An 18,658-nucleotide genomic window follows, 5' to 3' on the forward strand; every position below is an offset into this window, starting at 1 on the left:
TATTGTACCAAGGTCATTAACCATCCTTTTCTATCTCTGGGTCTTGGGGAAGAGAATTACCTTGTATGAAACATTTATTATGTGCCAGGCCTGGGGAAAGGCACTGTTTACAAATTATCTCAATTAATACTCATAACAAGCTTGAAAGGTAAGTATTAGTGCTCCCATTTCACATATGAGGAAAATGGAGGCTTAGAGAGAGTAGGTAACTAGAAACAGAATGATTTGGTGAAAACAGTTCTGGACTCAAGCCAGACAGCCTTGGTTTCAAAATCCAGGTCCTCCCCTTATTGGTGGTCTTGGGCAAGTTATTGTATTTCTTTTGAGCCTCAGTTTCTTCAACTGTAAAACTGGTATAGTAGGACCTCATCAAAAGTTTATTTTATTAATCAATTGGCATGATGCACAATGAATGCCAGACACAAAGTAAGGGTCCAACAAATGATAACTATTAAAAAGCTCTTAATGACCTAGTTCACATGGAGAGGAAGTAACAGAAAAAGAAATCTGATTTTCTCCTCTTCTCAATGCCAGGACCAGAAATTGGAAAACTTGTATTTTCTTTCCAGTTCATCTGCTATCTAGCCATGAGACTGAGCAATCGGTTAACCAGTACAAGTAGCAGATTCTCTTCAAAAGGAGAATATGGTAAATATATATCTCCTCTTCCAGGTTCCAAGAAAAATGCATACCTATGAAACTATACAAATGTAAAGTGGTGGAATTACTAAACAAGAGAGGGAAAGATATTTGTTTTTTTTCTCTAGGGTTCTCTGACACAGCTAGATTATGATCAAGTCCCATTTAAATATACTCAATTGCTTTTGGAGAATCAAGAGATTATTTGTCTACACAGATTTTCCAGTGTGTAGAAAGACTTGATCAGGGGGTCTGTCGGCAAGTCAATCACGAATGCACACTAGTGTTGCTCAATACTGCTTCTCCCTACCCTTCTCCTTTCAACACTTGGCCACTTCTAGACGACTTGGCTGAGCAGAGTCAATGAGTCTTAAGCATCTACTTCCTCCACCCTTAGTTATCTAGAGCCCCATTCTCACCAATGAACTTTCCCAAGCCTGCTTCTGTATGCAGGTAGGAGAATCAGCTAGTGTGAAACAGCAGAAAAAAGAAATCTGGTATTAAAGAGGATTCTCAATAAGGTAAACTTTCCCAACCACAGCCCAGTCACAGTGTGTCTCTGAGAGCATTTATCACAGTCTGCCTTAGACCACCTGGGCTCCAATTTCAGCTATGTCACTTACAAACTGGGTGGCTTGGCCTACATCTTTTACCTTTCTTTTAAGCCTGGTTCCCTGTCTACAATTTCCCCAGGAAATGGGGATAGTAAGAGCACCTCTACCTTTTGGTAATTAAAAGAAACATTTTGTGTCTATAACAAATGCTGAGAAGTTAGCTCTTACCTTTATTATATTAGAATGCTTGAAGGCAATAACCATGTATTTTTCCTTCTAGTAATTCTCACAGTTCCTGAAATCAGTTCTCATTCCCAGCTGGCAATCAATAAATACTTGGCTCAGATCAAAACTCATACAGCAAACCCTTTCAAATGATTAATCATTAACATTTCTAGTTTGAGAGTTTGTCTAATATACTAGTGATTAAGCCACAGGAAACATCATTGCAGACATCCAAGACCCTACAGGACTCTCTACATGTTTTATAAGCTTCCAAAGATATTCAAACTTTGGTATATTTTCTAGCTTGCTATAAATAGTGGCACTATGCATAGCTATTAATTGAATGTAAGAAACTAAAGTAATAAAGTGCTGCTAACTGGTTTCTTTCACACTGACCTCTGCTGTTCCCTCATATTCCCTCAGAAGAGAGGTTGATCACACACAGACAAGGTCACTGTGCCTCTAACAGAGCATCGCACCTGGAAACTAAAGTACTTGGCCTTAAAGTTTAAACACTCACTCAGCTCCATGGATGGCAAGACCAATGAAGAAGATCACAAAAAGATGGTGTGTGTACCAAAACACTTCAAAGTAAGACCTCCGGATGGTTTTGGTGGAGGAAGTAATAATTAATATGAGGCACAGTGTGATAACAATTCCAGTGATGCCTGCCAATCGAGTCACAGCCACGTACAGGCCTCCTTCAGGGTTCTGTAAAATATAAATACATATATGCATTATCTGTAGGCTCTCAAATGCAGGACTACCTATATATAAAGTGTCCAGTGTGCAGGGCAATAGGTATTTTCATTCTCCCTTTAGATAACCCTAACCATCCCTCACAGAGTGATGAAGACTTGGAATAGATATTTCTCAATTTCAAAAAGTCTTACGTAGTTGAAGTGTCATAGGAAATATGAATTGATATACTGAAATAGTTCTAAGGGAGTATCGAATAAAGGAAATTAGTCTATTATAAGATGTTCTAAAAGGGGCTCGAGATCTTTCTCCCTTTGATTTGGAAATGACCATAGTGCTTAGTTTGCAAGTTCAGGCCATGTCCAACATTTTAGGTTGCATTTCCCCAAAGGAGACTCTGAAATGAAAATTCATGGGCAAGTGATTTAAAAAGGCTGTTCTCCTGAAGAAACTGGTAAGGGAATGGTTGATGGGACAGAAAAAAGAGGAACAAGTCAAGAAAGAGGGCTATCTCAGGCCATCTTATAGACGGTAGCTTTATCCTGATGCTGCAGGGGAACTGTGGAGGGTAAGTTACACCTCAGAGTTTATCCTGACTCAAGCAAAGAAGCTGGGCTTTCACGGCTTGTACCCATCAGTTATTGGCTAATGGCTACCCTGGGAGAAGTAGCTATCCACGCCGTTCCAGATCTCTGATCTGGGCAAAGGGACTCCAATAGCCCCAGGGCGGTCCTCTGAGGAAGACACACTTGTACAGGAAATTGAAAGTGAAAGCATGCAGAAGGGTGGAGGAGCACAGACACTGTCAAAATGATTCAAAGAGATGTGGGCGCAACGTGGCAGTATTGGCTCACTCACCTAGTATGTTCACAATGCCACCCTTATATATCATTGTACAGTGAACAATACAAAAGAGAAATTACCCAAGACATTATAGAGGAAGAATTCCTGTTTTGTTTGATGCTATTTCATTCTGTCCCTAAGTAGACCAGGCAAGTTTTCTCATGTCAGCCTGAGGGTAATTATTTCTGCAGAATTAAGGGATTTTTCTTGCAAAATTTTCTAAACAGAAGGAAACATGTTTGGAATTCGGTGTATAGTAAAGTGATTTGGCCGTCCTCCCAAGCCACGGGCCCATAAATATAACTTGGAGCTTTTCCTTCTGAGTTTAGGAAGCTTCAACAATTGCTGGAAGGAAAGAAGTCCTTGCCTATGGATACCCTCAAATGGCTGCCCCTGGAGGACTGCTGAGTTACTCCCAGCGCACTATGTTTCTCAAGAAATGAAAATTAGCAGACATAGGCCAGCCCTTAGATGTTGTAGGTAAGGACAAAAGCATCACTGACAGTTGTCAGCTGTTGGCTGGTCTGGTACTAAAATCTAGGTTGGAGTGTTCCCTATATCACAAAAACAATTTCGTAGAACGGCAGCGTCGTTGTGTGACTGTTACAGAGTGAGGCAAAACTAAGAACAGTCCAAAATCATGTCTGAACCAAGACAAAAACATGGGTGACTGCTGCTTCTTTACTTATTACAGATTTAGCCCGTGCTATGCCCTTGTGCCTCCTAGAAAAAAATTAAAATACCAAATCCTAGAACCACCCCCAATTCCTGACCATTCCTGATCCAGAGCAAATCTTTGCTTCCTTAAGCCCCTCTCAAATTATCTAACACAAGTCCAAATCTTATAGCAAGCCTCTCTTAACATGCTCTTGAAATGCCCCAGACTTCCTCATGGTATGGGGTTTCTTTTGCTGCAGTAAGTAATTAAACCCAACTTTGTTCAACTAAATGTGTGTTCCTGGCTTTCTTTGACTGTTCGGCCTCATCATGGTGAGCTTGAGTTACTCCAAGCTCCACCCACACACATTCTCACAGGTGAGCTTAACGAACTGGAAAACATCTACTGACTCTCCGTACACGGGATCAGAAGTATGGGACACAGTTTCTCTGTACTCATTTTCTTAGAACCCAGAGACGTGTTCCTCTGATAGTCAACTTTTGTCATTGCTGTTGTTCTGGCTAAGCAAAGTTCTTCATTCACTGAAATCTAGTCCTCAGTTTTAACGATCTAGGAAACATCAAAATCAGCAAATAAGAGGCTTACCTTGATTCTCTCTCGAGCAAAATTGAGGTAAGTTTCACCAGGCTTATCTCCAATGTCAGAGAGTGCTATTGAGTAAGGATCAGAATTGTTGACTCGGGCATTTACACACCACTCCACATTAAATAGATGTGCAATGGTGTGGATCGCTAAAGAGGGCAGAAAAGAGAAACAAAGAGTGAAAGGTGTGCACGATTTTACTGTAAGCTGGTTTGCCTATGATCTCTGACTCTATGAAAAGTTACAAGGAGACACAAGGATGGCCAAGGACACTTATAAACAAGAACTGGGTCTCCAGGACCACAGAGGCAAAGCAATTCTAGTGGGTAGGCTATTCTCTAGTTGTGTGATTGTAGGCAAATCACTTAACCTCTCTGGTCTTGGTTTCCTAGTTTGCTAAATGAAGGTGTTGAACTACATCATCCTGAAGACCCAACCAAGTTCTAAGATTCTACAAAATAACCTTGGTCTCTGAGGATGTTTAGATATGTTCTCATTGTCTCTCTCCACGTGATATATTTGTGCTCAAATAAGAAGACTCTCCTGCAACGCATGCCTTTGGTTGTTCCATTCACCTGACTCTGACATTATTCCAGAGAGAGATGACAAAATTATATTAAACTGATACAAATCGATGGCCATAAGAAGGAAACTCTTTTTTAAAAATTTCATTCTTTATTAACACTTACACAGGACTTACTAGATGCCATAAGTGCTTTATAATCACTTAATCGTTATGAGCCAGTGATGTAGATACTATTATCATTTCATTTTACAGATAAGGAAGCTGAGGCATAGATTGCTTTAAAATATTGCCCAAGGTTAGCAAGCTAGGAAGTTGCAGAGTTAAGAAGCAAATGCAAGCAGTTTGACCCACAAACCCGTGCTCTTAACGGTTATACTATGTTGCTTTCTAACAAGATTTTATCATACATTTCACTTTTGAAACTTTTCATTTACAACAGCTGAGAAAGCCTGCATGATCTACAAGCAAGAGATGAGAAACTCATTTGAGTGCCTGCAATCTAAATCTATTTTACTCAGATTAGGGACAAGACTCTTAAAGGCAGAGTAAAAGTCTATTATGTTCATCACTGTGTATGTATGCATGCCTACTGTCTGGCACATCAACTATATATTAAGTGACTTAATGGAGATTTGATAAGGGTCGCAGACACATTCCTTCTTTCTTTTTTCTCTTTTGAATTGCATTTTTAATTGTATAATTGGCTTACAGCATTACATAAGTTTCAGGTATATCATAAGGATTTGATACTGGTATATATTGCAAAATGATCATACAATAAGTGTAGTTAACATCCATCACCACACATGGTTATAGAATTTGTTTGTTTGTGATGGGAACTTTTAAGATCTACTCTTTAGCAACTTTCAAATATGCAATATAGTATTATTAACTATAGTTGCTATACCAAATACATCCCTTCTTGTGCCAATGCCACCACCACAAATCTACATGTTCAAACAAGTATTTTTTAAATGAATGAATAAAAGCTATCATATGTGGACTAACAAACATTTTTTATATTAAAAAGGGTGAAAAGGGGCAAAGACACAGGAATTTTATCAGAAGAGGCTAAGGATAAAAAAGTATTAGGATATGAGGGAATAAATCCTAATATTGGAATGGCAGAAATAAGGGTGAATATTTTTAAACACAACTCATTAAAAATACAACATATCTAATTGCCACTTAATATGCCTATAAAGGCTGATCTCCTATTTTAAAAGTATCTAAGAAGAGAGGGAGCTTTCTGGTTCCAAGTTTTCTTCACAATCTCAAATATCTTAATAAGCTTACCAGTATGAAGGGCAATCATCCACGCCACCATTTTATGAAAGGTGAGGTTCCTGTCTAGTTGTCTTCGAATTCTTGTTGAGCAGCACTTCGGATTAAAGAGAAAAGAATGAAATAGTACTTGTTAACAAGAAGATTTTTTCTGTGCTAGGCATTAGATACATATGATTTCATTTAATTTTCACAGCCACCCTAAAAACTATACCATTCCATAGATGAGAAAACAGGCTCGAATAGATGTAGTCATCTTCCCAAGGTCGAACAGCCAGTAAGTGGCATAGTTGGCTTAATTAGTATGTTTTATGTTCTCTTACCAGTGACATAAAGTCTCTCTCGGAATCCGTTGCTTAATTGTATAAAATTTGAATTTGTACAGAAAACATATCTAACCACATAATTTCTAGTTCAGATTAATTTATTTAATAAACAGAGGATATAGAAATTAACAAAGGACAAGCCTGCCCTCGAAGATCTAATAGTCTAATGGGGACACAGACAAGTGAACAGCTCTAGGACAAGTGAATAGTTTTAGAATTCTACTCTTCTAGGACATACTCTATGGGGGTAGAAAAAATAGTTCACCTGTCTATGTTGATAGAGATAACATCACAAGGAGAGATCATTAAAAAAAAAATAATAGCACAAATAATAATAGTTAATATTTACAAAGAGCTTATGCAAGGAGCTGCTTTAAGTGTTTCACGTGCATTGACACATTTCATTCTTATATCAATCCTATCAGGGAGGTACCATTATTATTACTGTATAACACATGAGAAAACAAAGGCAGAGAGAGGTTACCTTGCCTTAGGTTGCATAGTTAATAAGTGGCAGAGCTGAGATTTAAACTCAGCCTGTCTGATGTCAAAGATATCAATATTCTGATATTTCATACCTTATATAAATATTTTGACATTAAAAATAGTATTTTGGTCAATATGTTAATTTAACTGCCCTAATGGCATACATAAGAAAATGCGGGTTTGAATCTGGATTCAGGTAATTGCCCAAAGTAGAAAAGAAAAAACAAAACCTAGTTTATGGCTGAATCAGAGCTTTGCCCTCCTGAAAACTGGTCAAATGCTCACTCTGGCTGTTTTGTTCCCGAGACTAGATGTACTGCTATTGAAATTCAGAGAACTTTTAGGAGGCTAGCGTGAAGTGCCAAAAATAAACAAACAAACAAATAAACAAAAAAACTTTAGGTATTATAAATATCTGGGTCTAAGGTATTCAATTTAAATATAAGGGTTTACTTATTTTTAATAAAGTGTTCTGATTTTATAGAAAAATGTAATTGTGTGAAAAACTGTGTTTATTTTACTATTTCTCAGTTAGCTACCTTTAGGGAGGGCAGGCTGTTTGAACCAGGAGAGCAGATTCCTGGACCCGCAGAAATAGCGTGAGGAAGATATTGAGGATTTCAGAAAAAGGAAAAAAAGAATTAACCTTCATTGAGTGCCTCATTTCATGCAATAAGTATTATTGTTCTCATTTTACAGTTAATGAAACTAAAGCTAAATCTCATGTCGGATGGAATCCAGTCTATTCGTCTTTAAAGGTTCATGCCCTTTTCCACCAAACCAAATGTAAAGATATAGTTATTATTATTCTACCTGTCTAAAAACCCAAGACAAGAATTTAAGTGTAAGTATTCTATCTGGAAGGTGATCACAGAAGACAAGGTTAGGGTAAGTAAGACTAGGAAGAGAAGGAAACCAATAAAGGGTATACTATCTTATCAGCTGCCACTGTCATATCATATATCAGTGGGCTCTCTGATCAGGGAACTCTGGGAGACTGTGTAGAACATGCTTTAGAGTTCTCATTTTGTTTTCTTTCCTAAAGAGTTAGGAACCTTGGGTATTCATCCAACAACTTGCATCTATGACTGCCTGAGGGTTGTTCCCAGGGCATCAGCACCCTGGCATTTCAGGCTTGCCCCAGGAGAGGGTTGAAAGAAAATCCTCTGGCAGAGAAAGACTGGGGCTTCCAGAAGGCAGCTGTTCCATGTATTGGAACTGACATTGTGAAGGGAATATGGGTGGAACGCCAACAGCATCAGCTATCACTGAGCTCAGCAGTGACTCAGGATCTCAAAACAAGGGTTTCCTGTTTGAAATCACTTATTTTATATTTATGTTGGTGAAAAATCGACTGTCCTTGTTTTCTTATATAGCCTTGTTATCTTTTGTGTTTGTTCAAGTTCTGTGCTTTGTTTTACTACTCTGGATTCTTTACAATTTAAAGGAAATATCTTTTTCCTGTTTCCCAATCGTTTCTTAGAGTCCTTGTGGTAGGCAGAATTCTAAGATGATTCTCAATGACCTGATATAATCTTTTTTTCCTTAAGTGTGGGTGGGGACCTGACTTATGAATATGATAGGATGCCACTCCTGTGATTTTGTTACATTATATGGCAAAAGGGACTTTGCAGAAGTAATTAAAGTCCCAAATTAACCTTAAGAGAGAGACAGATTATCTGGATAAACCTGACCCAATCAAATAAGTCCTTTAAATCAGGGTCTAGAAGTCAGAGATTCAAGGCATGAGAACTATTTGATGCACTGTTGTTGGGCTGAAGATGTAGGAGGCTGTTACAACCAAGGGCTTGGCGCCCAACACACATAGAAGCCAATACTATGGCATTGGCTTCTGAGAAAAGAAAAGGCTCTTATCTGAGAGTTGACTGGCAAGAAGACAAGAGGCAAGGCTCAAATCTGCTTCCCAATCCCGAGTTTGGGGGCAGGATTTTAAGAGATTTCAGCACCGAATCTTCCTAGACATTGGACCCTTTGTGTCTGAAAGATTTCTGGCGCTCAGTTTCCAGTCATGTCCTGGTCCTTTAGTTCCATCAGTGGGGTGGGTGGGGAGTATTTAAGGGTTCACAAGTGTTACTCATGAATGGTGTAAACTTTAGTTCTGGGTCTTGTTAATAAAGCATAGGACCAGTTTGAGCTGATTCTGCAGTTACAAGGCCACATGACAAGCACTACAGGGATATCTAGGATCTGAGAGTGGCCCTTGGATGATCATCAGCAAGGAGACAGGGACCTCAGTCCTACAACTACAAGGAACTGAATTTTGCTAAGAGGAATGAACTTGGAAGATTTTTACCCAGAGTTTCCATATGAGAATTCAGCCCAGCTGACACCTTGATTCCAGCCTTGTGATACCCTGAGCAGAGAACCCAACCACAGGATGCTGGACTTCTGACCTACAGAACTGTTTGCTAAAAAATTGGGGTTGTTTTAAGCCACTGTGTTTGTGGAAATTTATTACACAGCAATAGATAATTAATACAGTCCTTATTGGAGTGATGGAACACGATTGGAAATTAGTAGGGTCAGAAAGCAGCACTGAATTACATTTCAGACAGCAAGTTTTGCCATGAAATAAATATACCTGTGTTGTATTACAGCCCTACCACATAGCTTTGTGACATTGAACAATGTACTCAATTTCATTTCCTCACTTACATATTTATCATAGTTATTCTCACTTAGGTCTTTTTCATAGATTCACTGAGAGGTATTTAATAAATATTTTTATTTTTAATATCATTACTTAACTTTTCATTTAGTATGGCTTGGATCCCCAGCTAGAAGGTAAGCTTCCTGTATGCAGAGCAATATGTCATGTACTTTCTAAAATCTTTTCATAATTACTTAAATGAATTAAATTTTCACTGTCCTGGAATCTAAGATGATTATTCTAAACCTAAAGAGATATATTTACCCACATATTTATACTTGCCACACAGTTTTCTTTTCTACTTCCTGACAAATCATTCTGAAACTCTTGGGGAAGAAAGATATACTGGCTTCTCCATCCTGAATTTGAAGAAAAGGAATGTAGTTTTGTCTTGGTCTGTACATTGTCTACATAGTTCTGTCCTTATCATCAACATGGATTATCAAAAATATCAAATAGATTTCAATGCCCCTTAACAGCCAGAGCAACAGAACCTTAGAGAAAAATAAAGCGAATGCCAGAACAATGGAGAGATGTGCTTGGGAAATGCAAGGTCCATTCAGTAATACTCTGATCTTAATAGGTAATTTTTTTAAAGCTAGTTAATGTGAAACAAATACATTTTATTAAAAGGAAAAAAAAAAATAGAGGCTATTAGTCACCAATGGGCCAGTGAAATGGATCAATCTCTAATTTTTCCCAGCTACCATCCACAGCGTGGTCGAGTTTGACAAAAAAAAAAATCCAAAGAGAAGCCAGATGTCATGCTTATATGGGGTTTCCAGATACAATTTCTTTACCATTTCTTGAAAAGGGGGCAAGACAGACAGTTGGTGGGTGAGAAGACAGACAGTTGGTGAGTGACAGTTGCTGCCTGTGACTGTCCAGGGCTTTTTTGTTCCTCTCCACCACACAGGTATAATTTTTATGCTTTTGAGTCACTTCTGAATTATTGCCAGCCGCCTATAAATTACCAAAGCTGCCATCATGCCCCATATCTTCCTCACTGAACCACCTCTTAGCTTTTGGCCTTTGCCTCCTAAATGGAAGTTTCTGTGTTACTGTCAACTAGAGCTTTGCCCGATCTCAATAAACTAACATTCAGCTGGAAGGGAGATTACTGAGTCATCTCAGCAAATTTCTATGCTCTATGCAAACTACAAGAAAAAAAAAATTCGAAAAATTGAGAAATGGACCTAAAAAGAAGTACACATTTAATGGGGTATAACATGAGTTTCTGTAACATGAGTTAGTTACAGAAAATTAAAAATTCTATTTTAGGTACCCCTGGTCTCACCACACACACCTTGAATAAATCTGAATAAGATACTCATGTGCAATTTGGGAGAAAATGCAAAAGCCAGCCTTGAAGCTAACAAAACTCAGGGGAAGAACCTGACAGTATTGTCCAAACCTGGCGGCAGTAGAATGTGATAAATATGAAGAACACTACTTTATTTGTACAGCACTGTTTACAATTTTCAAATTATGTGTTTATTCTTTATCTCCTTCATAAAACTTTAAGCTCCTTGAGCTCGTAGCCCATCTATGTTTTATCCTTTTTTTGTTAATGCAGACAGTACTCGGTCTTCCTAGGTGGTCTCCCAGCCAAGTACTAACCAGGCCTGATCCTGCTTAGCTTTCGAGATCAGAAAAGATCGGGCACGTTCAGGGTGGTATGGCCGTAGACTATGTTTTATTCTTTACTCATCATGTTTCCCCAGTGCTTAGCACATATCTGGCACTCATTAAATATTTGTTGACCTCACTAGTTGACAGGCTTAATCAACTAATATACTTTTAGAAGGTCATATTCATTCTTACATTTGCATTTTCCCACCTTTTTCTTTTCAGCTAAAAAGAAAACAAAAGAACTATGAGACAGGAAGTCCAAGAGACTTGCCCTAGACCACATGGTTAGAGAAAGAACCACACTGAGGGTTTCTGACTCTGACTATATAAGGTTACGAATAGGAGCTCATTCTCTCACCTTCCTATATCTTTCTGATTTTAAGACTAGGACTTCCATCCAGTTAGAACTTAGCTTCTGCATGGCAAGTTGGGGTTATGCTGAGCCCCATCCTTCCACATGTCCCTCAACAAAGTAGGCTGAGTCTTTACCCCAGTCTTTCTGGGCTGAGTCAAACCTGCAGCTTTCTTTCTCCAGGTAACCAGAAGGATTATAAAGCAAAGTCTAAATGATTAAAACCACTAGAAACTGAATGAAAGTCCTGTGACTGTTTAATTTGCATAGTGTCTTACTAACCAGTCCTTGAAATTACAACATCCTTGCCAATTCTAGCCTAGGCTATTTAGCATGCTCAAACATTCATCTATGTGATGGATTTTCTAAGATCATAACAGCACAACAGTATAGTTTTATGTTTAGGTCACAGTAGGAACGTGAATGGACTCTGGGGGTACAATGACCTGAGTTTGAATCCCAACACTCTCATTTAATTTCATCTTCACCTCACTGGATTTATGTGCAGATTTCATGAGGTGAGGTCTATGAAGACTCAATAAGTGGTAGCTATTATGATTTTCAACATTAGTCACAACACACTCATTTTAAACCCAATCAGGAAATAAATTTCATTTGCAAAGTTCTAATTTTAAAAATGTATATTCTTTTACAAATAGGTCTCTCTGGTCACAAAGCTGAGCTTCTCTGCAATTTGAATAGCAGCCTCATTTCATCCCTGTCTTTAGAGACCTTCATGAGGATTTTCCCTCCTGGATCACAGGAAGCCTAAAAGTGGCCATTGCAACATGCACTGATCACGGGGCATGGTAGCTCAACGGCAGTGCAATTTGGGCCTGTGGAGTAACAAGGATTTCCTAACAGGCCATCCTAGTGAAAACATTGCCTGTTTCTCAGGGCTTACTTCCTCTAAATACACAGTATTCGAACAGGGGGCAGGAGAAGAATAAAAATTAATCATGTTTCCTTAAAAACGAAAGGCTACAGTACATGGGCTTCATTTAGCAAATGTTTACTGGGTACCTACAGTATACCAGACATTGTACTTTACAAGTGGCTCATCAGTAAAACTTTCAAGCAAATGAAATTTATCTTCTGTGGTTTCCTAGGTTGAGAAGATTATTTGGAAATACTTGTAATCATTGTCTACTGTTAGTTGTAGCCTGCTGATCTTGTATCAGTAAATCAAGTGTTGTATAGTTCTTAAATAAAAAAAATTTCCACTTAGGATCAATGTGAATTTAGTATGACTAGAAAAAATAAGGCAGAGTTCAAGACGAGTTCTACTTGTTATTGACAGTTTAGACAACTTTTCTTCCCCCAAATATTCTGTGATCACCAAATTAGGCATTAACTCCTCAGCTATATATTTGAGGTCCCAGTTTACTAGCCAATCTCCAGCTTCCTCTCCAGCCTTACCCCAGACATCTGCCCTTTACAATCCCTACATTGCCATCAAAATAGATTGCTTGCTGCTCTCCTCTAGGAATGATCTCTACTTAATAGGTAATTTTCTTAAAAAGCTAGTTAATATGAAAATCATACATTTTACTAAAAAAGAAAACAGAAGCTACTAGTTACTAATGAGTCAGTGGAATGGGTCTCACCAGGGCATCCATCCCTAACTTTGTTAGAGCTACCCTCTTTGATGTGGTCAGGAATGGCAAAAAAGTCCAAAGAGAAGCCAAAAGTCATACTTATTCAGGCTTTCAAGAATACAATTTCCTCACCATTTCCTATGCTTTTGCCTACACTATTTTCTTCAAGTACAATGTCTTTCTCTCTCATTTATATCTCCTAGAGGCTTATTTTATCTTTTTACGCCCATATCCAATGCCATCTCTCCAAGAAGTCTTTCTTCATCCCCCTGCCCCATCTCATTTCCTCTGCCTTCTATTCCCTGTAGCTCCTTATTTGTACCATTTTATGAAACCCATTTATTTGAGTATGTGTCTAGATTGTAAGTTCCCTTTTTCTCATCTTTGTATAATAATATCAATAAGAAATTTATATATTACTTAATAGGTTACAGAAGTTCTTCCTACATAATCTTTTTTTTTTCTTCTAGCATAATACATTCAGGGGATCACAAAATTGTTGAAATGAGGGCGAAAGGAGCCCTGGGCATTTAGAAAACTCTGAATTACTCAATTGCATGGACCCAACACCTCTTAATCACATTCACTACAGTGTGACTCATTGTCCACTGGTTCCATCTGCTTGGGATATTATCCACAGAAGGTATTTTCTCTGACTTAAAATTTTTGAAAAACATGGCACTGTAAGATTAATTCCCAAATTTCACATCAGCCTCATAAAACCCTGTTCATTTACACACACACACACACACACACACACACACACACACACATAATATTATATATGTATGTGTATGTAATGCACATGTGTTTTATTGCTATTATTGAGGTATAGGTTGATTCATTGTTGTCATTTTAATATCTGTTCAAGGTTAAATGGTTGACCCAAGGAGTTCCATCAACAAATAATATAGAAATAAATTACAGAATCAGGCATGGCTTGGCTCATGAATATTCTACAGAGGCTGAAATCCTCATAAATCACCAATTTGCTTTTCCCAAGAAAGGGCATTTAGCCTTTGAAAGTTCGAAGAAGTCAAACGTTCTAAATGTTTGCTCTTACCGCACTGGAACCCCTGAGGAAGGAGAGCAGATTTCGACAGACCGGCAGCAGAATCAGCATACAGTTGAAATTCAGGCAGGCTGCAGGGGCCCTGGCCAATGCCAGTGCTGACTAGAAGAGGCAGGAGAGGGAGCAGATGACAGCCTGTGAGCACAGAACACCTCCCCTTCCCTAATTCCCTAAGGTTCTCAGCATGAGGCCCACACACCAGAGATATCAAGTAATCTGGAAAGGAAGGTCCTTTTGAGCTAAGAGTTTACCTTTAGGGTCTGCTGGGACCCTTCGTTTTGATCCGGCCCTTACCCCCACCCAAACATTTTATTATGAAAATTTTCAAACATAAAGAGAATTTGAAATCATTTCACAATGAATACCTGTTTACCCATCTCCTGGATTCCATCTTCTACATTTCACTATGCTTACTTTATCACGTATCTATCTATCCACCCATTCCTCCATCAACACATCTTATTTTTGATGCATTTCAAAGTAAATTGCAGACATCAGTTCACTTCCTCCTAAATACTTAAGCATGCATATCGTTAACTAGAGTTCAGTATAGAAATGGGTTTTTTTTAAGGAGCTTTGCTTAGCACTTAGACTTATCTCAATAATAACTTAAGCTGGTATGATATAATGCTTTGGTGTTATAATTGTCCTTTGAAATACCTAAAGAAGTTGCATGTTTTCGTGGGGGAAGAGACATCATCCTTATTAGCGTCAACCTGAATGAGTTAACAACAACCATAATAAATGTAGTAAAATGATATAACTATTTATACGTATGATTTATAATACATATTATAATTAGTATTGTTAAGTAATGAATTCATGGTTTCAGGATGATGTAGCAAATGATATGTTCTGAGGGTAGCTGTAATTGTAATTATTTTCATCTATGATGAAGAAGAGACCTGGCAGTTCAATGAAACAGAATACTAATGGATCCAGGAAATGTTGGGGGCCTTCGCTCTGCTGGCTTAGTCAACAAATATGACTCTTGGGCAAGTTCCTCAAATGCTCCATATGTAGGAAGAGGCTTATTTCCTGAAGATAGTTTCATAACATGTCATTAGGAGCAGGGTTCTCCATGCATAAAAACGGTAGGAATCAGATAATTTAGAGAACATGAAAAGTCTCATTTTGTCCCACCTGTGTCACCCTTGGATTGATCTTTTCAACCTCGCCTTTCATTACAGAGCCAGTATTAGATTTCTCCTCTAAGCTAAACACGTATCCAGTTGTTTTTGGGAGGGGAGGGATGCTTCTGGGACCTTCTGCCACACTTTTGTTTGTCCCATACTGGAAGGTCTAAAGACTCTTGCTGAGGGGGTTGCAATGGAGGGAGTGAGGTTGATGGTACTGTTTGGGTTGGTCAGAATATTTACTGAAAATATCAAAAGGAATATAAACAAGAATCTTTGATTTAAAATGTGAACCAGTCAATATTGCATGAGATGAAACTTATACTTACCCCAAGAAGCTTTCGAGTGTAAAAGTACTTATCTTGAAGATCATAAACCTGGTAGTACCAGACAAAGAGGAAGACGTTCAACCCCAGCCATACCAGCTGCACAAACAGAAACAGTTGCGTGAAGTTTTCACATTTTAATAGGTGGATTTCACACAAGATTGGCATCAGACCAGGGTTAGGAATTCTTGAAGTCCAGCCTTTGACACAACTTTACACAAAGCTGGATATAACCATTTTAGAGCCAGCTCTCTCTTACTTCAGTGTCACCATACTTCTCTGATTTAACCTTTCCATCCCATTTTGTTCCCCATAACTGTTTTACTACTTGACCAGTATGCCAAGTTATCAGTCGATCTCCCCTCCATTCTTTCTCCTCCTCTTTTCTTCTTAACCTTAGATAGATAGATAATAGCAGGTGACTCTTCTTAAAAAGAGAAGGGAAAAAGAATATGTTGCTCTGTAGTTCCCTGCACCAGCATGACACTTGTTCTACTCTCACAGGTACTGATTACCTCCTTTCATCACATAGCATCCCACCCCAGCTAGTGGGAGTCTCAGCAGCTAAAATGTCAAATCTTTAATTCTATTTGGTAAGTTTTGCTTAACTTTTGAAGGAGAGGATATTGAGCACGAATGAGGGAGTGAGGGGCATGGACTTTTTAAAAAGAGACACCCTTCTAGATTGTGACTGCTTATTTCATCCGAAGCACTGACCGCATCAAGTGGTGACACTGCTCAGTCCTCTACCTTCAGCTCCACAGTAATTTTTTTCTTAACTGTGCTTTGAAACTACTAAATGTCCATGGAGACCTGAGAACAGTCTCTCTTTTAAAAGACAATACTAAAACAACTTCTCTATTTCCTAATCCTGTCATTCTTACTCTTGCTTTTCAAGCTGTGCTTTCATTTTTAAATGAGTATGTGAGTATATAATTTAGATTTCATTTCCTGGGGAAAATTATGGTAGAATCTAAAAATATAATTTGAACTTTTTTCTATAGGAGCAATCTGTTTTTAAAATGGTGATAAGAAATCAAGGTAACGGTTCTGAGTCCTCAGAAGAAATCTATATTGCATTAGAATGTTGGTTTGGCTTTTTTAAATGACAAAATATTTGTTATTTTAATTATATTTGTGCCACTAATTTCTCTCTACCTTAAAAACTCAAAGACTCGATATTTACATTGTGATAAATTCTTTCAAAAGTTTCATTTATAAGAGTTCTTTTTAACAGCTTTCATTGGATATTTGGAAAGGATAGTTATAAATCACATTTCTATCTTCCCAATTGTCCATGATTGCTTTGTTGAGACCACCATCGTAAAATAACAGTTGATTTTTGTTATGTGAAAAACTAAAGAAAATAACGTGTCTATTCGAAAATTAGCTATATCTTTACTTACAAAAATTGTTTCTCAAGATAGATTATATTGATTTATATATATAATCATATATAACATATATCATATATACGTTGTATATATGAATCTAGATATCTAATTTCAATTCCTTTCCCTCGAATTTTTATAAACCTTATAAATAACTCAATTTATATCAGAGAGAAGAAGGTATTTTTCAAAAAGAAACACAGTTAATAACTTTAATTATTTTTGGCGTAATTACTGAAATAAAGGCCAACTTTCCACATATGAGTCAGGCTTGTACTTGTTACTTGGAAAATAGTATAAAATTTCAATTTCCCGTTTTTGAAGTAGTATAAACACATAAAAAGTAGAAATTTGCCTTGGAGTAAACATTAATAAACAACTCAGACTCATATCATTATCACGAAATATCTTCTACTCCCTCTGTGAAATGCTGGCTAATTTAGTACTCCTAAAAACTCAAGAAATGAACTAGGTGAAGTGACCCCCAGTTATAATCTTTTCAATAATAAATTTGTTAGAATGGACTCAGTCTGCTTATAAATGAATGTATTTTCACACAGTAAATCAGTTTCAACACAATTTCTCAAAGAAACAAAAACAAACAAACAAACAAACAAATACAAAAGTTTTGTTCTATTTTAGTTTCCAAGAGAACCCAGACAAGTCAGAGAATTCATAATATATCTTATTGGTACTTACAATGACAAAGATGGAGAGCCCCTCATTCACAGCCCAGTTCCCCATGGTGGCAGAGGTTCAATGCCTTGCGTCTGTCTGTCTTTCTTCTCTGCTATGCTTCTTCTTCTCATGAGGAAATGAAAACAGCGCCTTGGGGCAATCTGTGTCCTTTTCAACTATCAGAAATTAGCTAATCATTGGTCAACTGAAAGGCTTGTTTTCATAAAAAATTTTGATCTTTAAACCACAAAAAGCTAGAGAAAAGGGGTCTGTGTAATGAGCCAATCAAATCTAAACATAGTGAGAAATGAATGAAACTAAATTCTACAACTGAGAGAGAAATAACAGTGTAATTCATGAGATGTATTTTATACAGCGAATTAACTTTTTGACTAATAAGTTATCAACTAGAAATTTTTAAAAAATCACCCAACTTGCCATGACTTTGTGCTGGGTGAAAAATATTAAATAGGTGTGGTATCTTTTAAAAGCTGAAGCAGCATTTTCAGTCTTATTGAGAAAAATAATAACAATAGTGATGGTTGATATTTTAGAATGCTTACATTGTGCCAATTTTCTAAGATATGTATGTATGTGTGTACATACACACATATATATGCACACACATATACGTAAATATGAGTTGATACATATGTGTATATTACATACAAAGACACACATATATAAATTCAGTATGCATAATTCATTTGATTTTAACAGTTCAACCTGTATAATATAGGTTCTATTATTATGATTACATTTACAGATGAGGAAACTGAAGCCCAGAGCAGCTAAGTTATTTGGCCAAGGTCACACAGTTAGGAAATAGTGGAGCTGGGATTCAAAACCCAAGCAATTTGGCTATACTTTTAACCATGATACAAGGAAAAAAAAAAGCCTGACTATGCCAACCTCATCCAAAATCACTCCAAATACACTATAGGAAATGAAAATATAAC

General features: G+C 37.4%; 1 protein-coding gene and 1 pseudogene across 1 annotated transcript in view; both read right to left on the reverse strand.

Moving 5' to 3' along the window:
* LOC105308561 (cytochrome b-245 heavy chain) overlaps positions 1-17,815 on the reverse strand; it is a 33,257-nt gene extending 15,442 nt beyond the window's left edge. The window contains exons 1-6 of the mRNA XM_011384561.2: positions 17,721-17,815; positions 15,634-15,729; positions 14,160-14,270; positions 6,044-6,128; positions 4,225-4,370; positions 1,939-2,129 (exon numbers count right to left, since the gene is read on the reverse strand). Coding sequence (XP_011382863.1) covers positions 1,939-2,129; positions 4,225-4,370; positions 6,044-6,128; positions 14,160-14,270; positions 15,634-15,729; positions 17,721-17,765 — 674 coding nt within the window. The 5' untranslated portion in view covers positions 17,766-17,815. The remainder of the gene's footprint in view (positions 1-1,938; positions 2,130-4,224; positions 4,371-6,043; positions 6,129-14,159; positions 14,271-15,633; positions 15,730-17,720) is intronic.
* On the reverse strand, positions 11,086-11,204 carry LOC111733625 (annotated as a pseudogene).
* Positions 17,816-18,658: the final 843 nt, after the last annotated feature.

Source organism: Pteropus vampyrus, unplaced genomic scaffold, assembly GCF_000151845.1.
Source record: "Pteropus vampyrus isolate Shadow unplaced genomic scaffold, Pvam_2.0 Scaffold592, whole genome shotgun sequence".
NCBI classification, from domain to species: Eukaryota; Metazoa; Chordata; class Mammalia; order Chiroptera; family Pteropodidae; genus Pteropus; species Pteropus vampyrus.